Source organism: Chelmon rostratus, chromosome 4 (genome assembly GCF_017976325.1).
Source record: "Chelmon rostratus isolate fCheRos1 chromosome 4, fCheRos1.pri, whole genome shotgun sequence".
NCBI classification, from domain to species: Eukaryota; Metazoa; Chordata; class Actinopteri; order Chaetodontiformes; family Chaetodontidae; genus Chelmon; species Chelmon rostratus.
The window spans coordinates 24,290,630-24,302,125 of NC_055661.1; the positions used below are offsets into that span (position 1 = coordinate 24,290,630).

At 45.5% G+C, this 11,496-nt stretch overlaps 1 protein-coding gene across 2 annotated transcripts; it reads left to right on the top strand.

Annotated features, from left to right (window-relative positions):
• The first annotated feature begins 1,060 nt into the window (after positions 1-1,060).
• LOC121605566 (FYN-binding protein 1) lies at positions 1,061-11,459 on the top strand. Of its 2 annotated transcripts, none has more exons than XM_041935526.1 (20): positions 1,061-1,182; positions 1,735-2,879; positions 2,976-3,151; positions 4,240-4,434; positions 4,526-4,793; positions 4,887-5,005; positions 5,373-5,401; positions 5,505-5,539; positions 5,719-5,887; positions 7,022-7,181; positions 7,271-7,400; positions 7,494-7,528; positions 7,610-7,688; positions 7,857-7,891; positions 8,851-8,920; positions 9,004-9,075; positions 9,174-9,193; positions 9,452-9,485; positions 9,819-9,924; positions 10,007-11,459. In XM_041935526.1, exons 1-19 carry the CDS (start codon positions 1,174-1,176, stop codon positions 9,907-9,909), a joined length of 2,871 nt encoding a protein of 956 aa, XP_041791460.1. In that variant the 5' UTR covers positions 1,061-1,173; the 3' UTR covers positions 9,910-9,924; positions 10,007-11,459. The 2 variants fall into 2 exon arrangements, with proteins under 2 accessions (XP_041791460.1, XP_041791461.1); XM_041935527.1 differs by having other exon boundaries at positions 9,177-9,193.
• The last annotated feature ends 37 nt before the right edge of the window (positions 11,460-11,496 follow it).

Sequence of the window (11,496 nt, forward strand, 5' to 3'; positions counted from 1 at the left end):
CCACAATCCTCACTGTCAGCACTTTACTTTGGGACTATTTCTTCTGTGAAATCTGTCAACAGTGAAGTCTGGATTGCTCAGGATATCCGGCACATTATTTTTGGAAAGATAAATTGATTTTTTTTTTTAGATATTTACATGCTTTTCAATGCACAATGAAAATGGAAAAAACTGCATGACTGGACACAACCATGACCGAGTGAGAAAGTGTCTTTTTGCAGCACCGAGCCTTTAAGTTTCATCTCATTTCTCTGCACTGACCAGACCAGTTGGTTTATGTTGACTAATCAACCAAATAAACAGGTCTGCAGTCCTCTCATACACAGTTAAACACCAAATCTGTCATGTGGCCTGAAACATAGGCATCTGAGTTACACAATGACAAACGACCATTTCTTATTTGAGGTGACTCCCTGACACACCTGTCAGTGCAAGCTCAGGCTGGCATGAAGGCAGACTATCCCTCACAGCTGAGCGCCTGTAGCCTGCGCTATATGTATGTCATATTACAAATGCCTGCTTAAATACTTTTGTATTGTGTGTAACAAACCTGGAATGCTGACCGACCTCTTGTGTTTCCTTTTCCTCTGCGTTTACCCTCAAGATTCAATTTAACCTCCAGGCAGGTAGACCCCGCATCTAAAGGCGCATTACCTGCAAGAGCACACCTGCTCACAGCCGCAGCGAGCACTGATTTTTCAAACGGGGGGGGGGTTCACCTGATTTCCTGTGTGGTGAAAATGTAACAGTTTTATGAACAACAACTCCGGGTTACATGACAGTGACTCAGATTTTGCGCACAGGCTCCGCGCGCTGCCAGCCGGGCGACATTCCTGAGGGATAAAAAAAAAAAATCGAGGTGCTGCAGAGAGTCAGAGTGTTGCGTTAAATGACAGACCCGTTTGACGAGAGGGACTGTCTTCTAATGATGAGTGCGAGTATTCCTACTCAGCCTCATTCCTCCGCTGAAACCATCTCCGGAGCGCATGGGACGCACAGTCCTCTGGATCAGAGTTTGCGCAGGTCGGTGAAAGTGTTGGCTTTTTTTTTTTTTTTTTTCAGTTAATGGTGTCTTTTCATTGGACACACAATGAGAGGCTGAAGAAGACATTCGCTGGAGTTCACTGATTTGAGGAAGAAGGCTTTCGTCGTTTCGGTGGATAATTAGAAACAATGGATCAGGTACGTTAACCTTTATCATCTTCAAATCCTTCCGCGAAGAGTCTCTGACGACAATCTGATACATTATATGTACAATGCAGGTAATTGTTGTGACATTTTTGTTGCGTTAACAGGTGTAAGTCTGCTTCCTGTCATGTGAATCTTTAATGAGCTGTGTCTCAGTCAGTCTGTGAGGTGAATAGAGTCATTGTTTTAACAGCTACATTTCTTATACAAATCTGAGCCTCTTATGTCCTGTGTGTGTGTGTGTGTGTGTGTGTTTGTTGAAACCCTCCTGATTGAGGATTGAGGCTACAAATCAGGTCCGCCTACTTTCTCTATTCACCTGTGCAGAGTGACTAATACACATGCAAACGGAGTAAACACAAAACCACCTCTGGGTTGTGGAGGGTGATGACTCTCCATGATTTCATTCTTCATCTTATCGTCACGCTGTCTTTAACATAAAGTGACAAGTTTTTCTAACCTCAGACAACATCAGGTGCACGTATAACTCAGGTATTTTCCTGATATTGTACTTCAGGTTATTGCATTGTATGATCCTTTCAACAGGAGGACACGATGGACTTTCAGGCCCTGAGGGCCAAGTTCCAAGATACAGACATCCTCCTGAAGCAACCCAAGATCAAACCTGCTCTCCCAGAGAAACCAAAGGTTGTCCCTCCTCCCCAGAGCCCCACTCACTATGTCCCCGCAGGAGCACGCCCCTCCCTGCTCACCTCCATCAACCAGACCCTGGAGGGGAAGACGCCGGTTGCCCCCAGAGTGGTCTTCAAGGATGCGAAGAAGGACAGCAAAAAGCCACTCATCCAGAAAGACACAAGCGAAGGGAAGCTGAAAAAGAGTAAAGGCAAGACAAGTGGAAGCAAAGAGAAGCTTGACGAGGATCCGGATCAGAAGCAGAAGAAAGAGAGCGGGAAAGACAGGAAGTTCCCACTGGTGCTCCCTGTCGCACAGAAGGAGAGCACTGCAGAGCTGGTGCCGGCCACCCCTCCACATAAAGCCCCAACGACTAGCAAGAAAGGCTTCCTGGGTTTCAAGAAGTTGTCAAAGAAAGATTCACGCGAGGTCTCGGCTGATCCCATCCTGGATGCCCCCAGCTCAGGTGATCCTGGACCAGCTCCGCTTATCCCGATACCCAGTGACGCACCACCAGAGCCTCAAATCCCAGAGCCAAAAGCCCTTCTACCAAACATCCCCACCTTACCTGACTCCAGTGCTGCAGTGGAAATTACCCCACCCCCCACTATCCCTGCCGCTCCTGACTTCACTCCACCCCCTGCCTTTATTCCTGACGTCCCACCTCCTGCAGTCCCAACCCCAGAGAGTGAAACCCCACCAGAGATAGAAACTCCTGCTCTGCCTGTTTCTTGGCCTGCTGACCAAAATGAAATCATTCAAAGTCCACCCAGCGCCCTCTCAACACCTCCACCCAGTCGTGCCGTCCCTGGTCCTCCCCCAGTGGCCTACACTCCCTCTCCATCACCTCCTGAGCCTGACATTGGAATAGAGGCTGTAGACATCATGGAGACACCCCCTCCTCCGGTCATAGACCTTCCGTCTCCTAAAGCCGAGCGTCCGATCTCAGCCCTCCTGGCTCTGGAGAGGGCGGAGGACATGAGCCCAGGGAAGAAGACTCCACCATGTGACCAGAGGATCTTCAATGCACTGGAGAAGGCCCGCAGGAAGACCACCAGGTAAACAGCACGCACAAGTTGGGAAGCATTGTTCAAGTGATGGCAGAATTTAGATTTGATTTATACTGTAACATCTTATAATTCATCTGTTTTCAGCCCGACAAAAAACCCCACCACACCCTACTCCATCACCCCAATGTCAGAGGAGCTTCCCCCAACTCCCCCCAGCCAGAGTCCCACCACCTCTCACCCACAGCTCCCACCCATCGACTATGAGGACCGGGCAGGGAACGCCGTCCTGAAACCGGCCCAAGTTAACGGCTTCGACCACCGTAAGTCTGGTCCGATCAGCTCTCCTCTCCTCTCTGCTTCTTGCTTTTTTCTGGACATGATTGATGTTGATGCGGTGCAGCTGCAGAACATCCTCTGCCCGCATGGGGCTTTCATCGATAAGGGAAAAAGTGTAGCATATGGTGCGTGTCGCAGGGTTTCCTCAGGTGTTAATTAGGAGAAGCAGCTTTAAAGGTACACAGCAAGAACAAGAACGGCCCTGGCATTCCTCTTACGTGCCAGAAACAACTGAGCAGCAGGCAGGGCAGAGCTGCAGAGGAATGTCAGCAATGATGGGAGGCGGAGCAGTGACAGGAGTGACAGTGTCCGTCACTGTGACCCAGTCCTGCAGTGACAAACACTGTTACACTGACGATGAGAAGTGAGCCTGCTGCTGTGTGCACGGTCACTTCATTTACAACAACCTCATGTCATTTACTGTTTCAGGTCACGTTATATTAAAGTAAGACACTTTATATTTCTGATAACTCTCAGTAGAGAAGCATTTTTTTATAAGGCAAATAATTCAAGATGGTTGTTGAAGAGTCTAAATTATTTTTACAGCTTCCTGCTGTGCAAAGCAGAAAGATGACATTTTAAGGCTCAGTTTGAATGCAGTGTGGGTATATTTTGCATTGTAAGGACGAAAAGGAGTGTAATTGAATTGCATTCCTACCTTTCTAGAACAGAGTGCTTAAGAAGATTAAATTAAAAGAAGTGCCTTCAAAACCCAAAGTTACAGAACCGACACAAAGAAGACTTGAACAGGTTTTTGAAGTGAGGTCTGCCGTGCGTTGGTCCCTTCAGCTGTGCTGATTTCTCACTTGTAATTGCATTATCTCCGCTCTGCAGGGTAATATGACAACAACTTCCACAGAGTGTTTGACTGGTTTGGTTTCTTCTGCTCTTCTTGCGTTCGCCTCCTCTGCCTTTCTGTGAAACTTCCTTCAGGTGTTCCAGCTGAAGTTTTTAGTGTTCTACCGTTTGGTGCATTTTAGCGTGCAACCAGAAAACATCAAAACGAGCCTCAGACGGTACAAGAGTCTAATCGTGATGCACTCATGCATTAACAGGATGTAATTCTTTGCAGGGCAAGCCTCTCCAGTGTTGGAAGGTATCGCCGAGGAGGGGCCGGACCCAGTCCCAGAGCTGTTGCTGGTTCCACCTCCTCCACCCAGGAAGGTCCTCCCAGAACTTCCTTCTCTGCACCCTGCTCCAGAGAAGCCAGACAGACGTTCTGTCAACCCCAATGATTTCATCCCTCCTCCTCTTCTGGAAGATAACGGTGTGGCCATCGTTGGTATCTAAAAACTTTGTGAAACCACACTCGATACTCTCCTCTAATACTCTCACATTGTGTTTCCCCTCATCTACAGAGATCCCTGCTCCTACCGAATTCTTAGAGGCCGACACCACAAATGTGCCGGAGTTTGACAATGTATCTTCAGATACTCCAGAGCTGCCGGTGTCAGAGTGGGGGAATGAGGAGTACACAGGTCCAGATACTCCAGACGGACAGAACCTGCCAGACTTTTACAGCAACGGGATGAATATTCCAGGAGCTGATGGAGCATTTGGAGACCAAGAACCTGTGCTACCAGAATCCTCCTTCCCCATCTCCCAGGAATACCCAGCACAGGCAGGGTAAGAGACGTGAACAACCCGACTCTCTTTGCTTTAAAACACTTGTTCGCATCTTGAGAGCGTCCTGTCTGTCCTTCCCTCTGACTCGCCCAGGCTACAAGCTCAAGTCGACAACGGCGTCTGCGAGAGCACAGAAAACGTGTATGAGGCCATCACGTCTAACACCAAAAAGAAAGGCAACGGCGGCAAGAAACGCAAAGGACCACCAAAGAGTAAGGCCTCCTCCTCCTCACAGATAAGACATCAGCGATGAGACGTCAGAACGCCAGACATAATCAGTCACATCACATCACTTATCAAACATTATGCTCTCTGTATTTGGCCGAATGATAGCGCCTGCATGAAGTGTCACATTAAACTCATTCTAAATATTTCATATATCCTGTTAAGATAAACTTGAATTACTGTTAGAATATAAGCACAAATAAGTGCAGTTATTTTGCATGAAATTATGATAAATGGCAGCATTATAAATACATGCAGCATGTTATCTTGTGTGATACTATCTTTAGGATTGTATCAAAACTAAATGCTATGATGCTGTTTTACACCTTTTAAAAACTGTGTTGTTTCCCACAGATCCGTACGCCGAAGCGCCACCGGAAACAGTACGTCACTTTTCAAATTAAAACCAGCTTTTCCCTTCTGTCAGAGATTCTTGTGATTTACTGCAAATTGAGTAATGCCTTATCTCTTTGCTGGTGTTTACAGAGTGAAGAGAAGAGCAAGACGGGCAGGTTCGGCAAGTAAGGCCTTATTTTTTGACCCACTTCTCCTTTTATCTCGATTATCCCCCCAGACACCGTTAGCGATGAGAGAGTTCGGCCCGCCTTTGTCTCCCTCATAATGTCCTCTGCCGTTTTAACATGCGGCGAGGAGTCCCTTTCAAACAAGATGATATTCCCCCCCGTTCTCTTGTCCGCAGGAGCGACAAGAAGGCCGCTGCAGAGGGGCCGGATGAGAAAGAGCTGAAGAAGAAAGAGAAGCAGCGCCTGGAGAAGGAGAAGAAGGAGCTGAAGGAGAAGCAGGAGAGGGAAAAGAAGGAGCAGAAAGAGAGGGAAAAGAAGGAGAGCGAGCTTAAGAAGAAGTTTAAAGTGAGTGGCGTTACTTCGACGGGGGAAGGGAGGTGCAGGAGGCGAGGGAGCAGCGGGGGGAGGGCGGTGTGTGTGTGTGTCTTGGCATACAAACCTGTCTGGATTCATTCCTCCCAGTGGAAGAGTTGAGCTGAGCAACATGTGCAGCCTCAGAATAATCTGAGCAAACATTGTTCCATCGTTGGTGATATTCTCTTCTTCTGCAGTCCGCTGTCGCCACATTAGAGCAAAGAAACACGACGTTCTCCAGGATCCCGCCCTGAGGCCACGATGGCTGAGGCCAAACGGAAGGATTGTAGTTATCAGAGAACAGCCAATCTTCTAATTAACATCACAAAGATAACACAACTACCGAGTATATTTAATTAAAGCAGCTATGATAAATATTTTGATATCACATGATTACTGTATAATCAGGGCTGCTCAGCAGACAATTTTCATCCAACTCTGCAGAAGCATTTCAAAAAGATCATCAGAATCGGCTTTATTGGCCACGTATGTGTGAATTTGACTCAGATTTAAATATCGTACTCAGGAAAAAAAGGACACAGCTCGCCTAGGACAAAAGTCCAAAAAAAGACTGAACAATAAGTTAAGTATGGCAATGATTTTAGCATCTTTCATTCGTTCTGGACGTGCAGCCACCCGCACTGCTCTCATATCATTGTTTTTGGCTGCAGGCAAGTGTTCCTGCTAAAAAAAAAAAAAAAAAAGATCTAAAACTAGCTGCCGAGCACCAAACTGCAGACAGTCGAAGTTAGGCACTAGCTGGTGCAGCGTTTGTGGAAGACAGCGGAGCATTTGGCAGCTAAAGAGCCAGATATTTCCCTCAGGGTTTGGTAGAAACCAAAAGTTCAAATGAGAGTGCGCGCTGAACAAAAACGTCAGGTGCTGCAGCATCAGTTTAATGCAAAAAATCCATTTTTAGTGCAATGCATACATCATCGCAGCAGACATTTTGACCTGTCATAGCAGGAAAAGCACAGGAGTAACATTAACGATGGTTCAGCTCCATTAAGTGTCCTGCAAGAGCCAGCAAGCACCAAAGCATTACCTCCTTTAGGTTTTTACAAGTTCGTACTGCATGTACACACGGGTGAATGCGTGGTGTCAACCTGCCGCTGCGTTCGTTAGATCACAGGACAAGAGGACGCCATGTATGAGGCCAAAGTGACAGTGACGACCAAGGGGCGTAAGAACGATCTGCCCGTCAAGAGCGGGGACATCATCAGCATCATCCGAACAACCAACTGTCCCAAAGGGAAGTGGCTGGCCAGAGACAGCAGCAACAACTGTGAGTGAACGGCCATTGGAAGAGAATTAGATTGGAGACACGCGGCTGTAGTCGCTCATCGCGGATCACCTACTCTCTCTTTGTTCCAGACGGGTATGTCGCGGTGGACCACGTGGAGCTGGACATCAAGGAGATGCTGGAGCTGGGAAAGAGGGCTGCAAGCATCCACAAGAGCAACAGCAATCCAGTCGAGGCGGAGGTGATCAGCACGGGGAGCAGGTGTGTGTGTGCGCACGCAGCTTCTCGCTCTTTATTCACTGAAGTGTGACGTTAACAGGCCGACTCACGGCTGATTGTGCCTCCTTTTCTCAGGGCCTCGAACCGATATCCACTCTCAGCAGAAAGCTGTAAGTATCCTCCTCTTCCTCTTCATAATAACAGAATATATTTGACCTTTTCCTGCAGCGGTTTGATGTTGATGTGTTCAGTCACAGACGACAGCGAGGAGTGGACCGGGGACGACGAGGAGCCCCTCTCGCCCGCCCCTGAAAATCCACTGGCTCCAGTGTAAGTCCATGCCAGCCTGAATCTACGTGGCTGAATTGTTCAGTTCTGACTTGAGCTACTTGTTGAGATAGCGAGTTTTCAGCAGCAGTGACACTGACGTCTGCTTCGTGAAATTTTTATTTTTCTTCAGACCAATGCTTTGCCTTGTCAATGTCTTTTCCTCTGCAGGAGCCACAGCAGGACACTCTCAATGCCAGAGATGGGTAAGACGTCTCTAGTAACTCCATTTCAACTCTGTGGCTTTATAATAATAATAATAACAATAAGCTTTATTTGTGTAGCACTTTTCATACACGAATTGCAGCTCAAAGTGCTTCACAAGAAAGAAATCACATGCACCAAGTGAGTGCTTAACATGGAAAAAGACAGAATGGACATAAAAACAGATGAAACATGAATGGAAAATAAGATGGTAAATAAAACACAGAAAACCACAGAATGAAATAATAAATTCTAGGTAAAAAAACGGTAAAGATGAAAATAAAAATAAGGATCCTTATTTATGACAAATGTTTCTTCAAAGTGACTGAAGGCCTGTCAGTGTTGTCACAATATGGTCACGTTATTCTCATCTGTTCTGTGCTACACAAACAGCGTGACACATGCATTTGTCATGTATCTCCACCATGCTGTTATCTTAATGGGTGTGTGCAGATAGAACAGACAAAAGATACTGTAAACATCTTTAGATCCCTTCGATTACAGTTATTATTGTTAGCACCAAGTCTTGAGCCTGCTGTCTGCAGGTCAGGACAGGGGAAATTATGCAATTTCTTTTTTTTTTTCCATTTGTTGTTTATCATTGCTGATCAAAGCACCAACAGTATTAGAATCTAAAGAAAAATATGAGCTGTAACAAAAAATCCATTCATATATTTTAACTTTTTTCATGTTGCACCATAACTATTTGTCAGGCACCAGTTTCAAAGCTGCTGAAATCATGAAACTTTCCCATTTTAAAGACTTGCTGGCCTCTCAGCCCTGTTTGCATTCTGTGAATGCTGAAGCACATGTGACTCATGACACGAGCAGGTTGTGTAAACAGGAAGTGAGAATAAAAGCGAGGTTTTGTGACTTCATTCAAGATTACCTGTCGTCATTGTGGTGTAATGAATGCTGCGCAGTGGGTGAGCGTCATGAAAGTGCATTACTTTCTTTCTAGGAACCCAGGACATTAGCCTAAACCACCAGCACAGCCACAGCGACATCAGTGCAGATGGCCCACATATCCAGTGAGTTTCCAGCTTTATTCTTACAGTCGAACACACACAAGCAGAGTGTGAGTTTATAGTATATATGTGTTTGTTTTTATCAGAGCAAGACATGAAGCACTTCAGAAGTTGGCCACATTTTTCCATTCACCTAAACCTGTGGAGCCAGAACTCCGGTAGGAAACAAACCTGTGCATCTGCTACACACACACACACACACACACACACACACAAAAAGAGGGTTTTCATTCTTGCTTTCCCTTCTTTTTTACAGCAGCACTGAACCAGAGACAAGTAAGTGATGCCAGATCCTAAAATCTAGAAAAACTATATAGAAGTCTTGTATGGTATTGTAAATAACATACTGTGTAAATGATATATAGTAACTATGTGATGTGACATAAATAATGCATGTAGAATGTCCAACATGATTATTTCATTGATGCAGTTTATTGTGAAAACTTAATAGCATAAGTTAAATAAATGAAAAATCAATTTATCCATCCGTCAGTGTTTGAAGAGTTTGATATATGGAATTTGTTTCCATCTCAGGTCCTGTGCTTGTGAATGCAGAATCAGTCCACCTGTAAGTAAAACACACACACACGCAGAAAAATGCCGAACATGTTGAGTAACCTGTAGTCAGACACCTTTGCTCCTTTTTTGCCCGGAACGGGTGGCTGGCCATGAAAAGAGTGAGTGTTTTACCCGACCAGGAAGTTAAGCTGACTCTTGTCTCGGTGGTAGAATGAGCCTGTGACTTCCTCTAATGTGCCTTTCACATTTATCAATGGTGTCATATTCCAGGTGAAAATGAGGTCACAGCAGGCAACATGGCAGCACCTGCGTACTGTACGCCTGCTCATGGGGGACATGCTTTGGGAGAGACTGAATTCTTTTCAAATCTGCTCTTCCGCAGGCCTAGTTCAGGAAAGGAATTTGATTTTGATGAATCTGATGTGCTCATTTTACCTCCTCCTGACCTGTACGCTGACGAGGCAGTGGAGTAATTCTCATAAAACAAGGTGAGGATGAATCACCTGGACTCTTCACTCCTCATCACTGTGCGTTTTACACACTGACACGTTTTCCTGTTTGTAACTGCAGAACAAAGAGCAGCCACGCAGAGGGAACAGGATTTGTCTGTGGTGTTATTCTTCGCGCTGTGACTCGGCCAGTCACCTCATACTGTGACAGCAACTGCATCTTCTTGACTATGATCTTTTTTTACCCGGTGACTGCATTCATGGATCGGTGTGAAGAGTACAAGAGGAGGAAGACAAGAGGATTTCTGCATCGTCTCCAGAACCGTCACCAGCAACCAGAACTTTTCCCGACGCGCTCGCTGTGAAACCAGCGAGGGACGGTTTGCCTGGTGGACTGACTCTGAGCCTTGGATCAAGGTGATCTGCTGATCCCAGGAGAGAACTCACGAACTGCAGACACGCAGAGGCTTTCTTGGTACTTTGACCCTGGCGACTCTTGTAGGGAAAATCACACACTTCATGTGCAAGTTCCAGAAAGCCAAATCTATTTAAAGCGGTGGAACAATGGAAAATGTAGATGTTTCTCAGGTACTTTTCAGGTTGAGACAGCGCCCTGAGGAAATACACAGTGGGAACAAGCACGTGAAAAACAGGGAGAATTGTTTACTCAACATTTGCATCCATGTTGGCAGTAATTAATAGTCTTTCATGTACCAGGTCGTTCCTCAGGATCCACCACTAATCCGCAGAGAGCACAGTTCTCAGAGCTCCAGTTATCAGTGTCGGAATATTTATCTACATACAGCAGCCTCAAGGGTCGGATGAAATTAGCGTCCTACAGCACACACTTGTTACCAGTTTACAGTGTTGGTAGCAAAGGAGTAAACAGCAATACAGCTGATAAACTTAAGCAATGAACAAAGGCTTCACACATTTTTCAGTTTGGTCATCAGCAGTGATAAAAAGCCTTTGTGCAGCCAGCTGTACCCCACAAGACGTCATTAATTTCCTGCTATGTCTTCTTCAACAGGTGCATCTAAGACCACCTTCAATAGTTACCTGATATTAGTCAGTTTTTTTTCTTAAGTGTTTGCGTTATTGTGCTTTTTTGTGCATCATCTTTTTCTACTTTATTTACCATCATTATTTTGTTACGGATCATCATAGACTATAGAAGTGCTTATGTAACTACTCATGTTGTAGAATTTCAACGCAGGTTTAATTTTAGCATGTTAGGTTCATACAGTCATCTTTAATGGCATACCAATGAACAGCAGCATGGAGCGTAATCTAGATTTCTGCTACTGCTGCTGTGTATTGGTCAGAGCTGCGCCTTCTGGAGGGAAGCACCATCCATAAACTTATTTTCTTTCTTCCATTTTTATGGAGCAGATGTCTGGGAGGTGCCATCACCTTTCTTCCTCTCAAGCTGATGAATAATAAGTATTACAGAAAGAGAAAGTAGTGAGATGATCACCTGGAGCCATTCTCATGTAAAATATTGTTGACATCTGAGGGTGCGTTTTTATCTGGAGAAAAAAAAACACCAAAATAATCCTGTGATGGGTGTGTTTCTGTAACGTGTTCAATTTGACAAAGCCTTTAGCACAA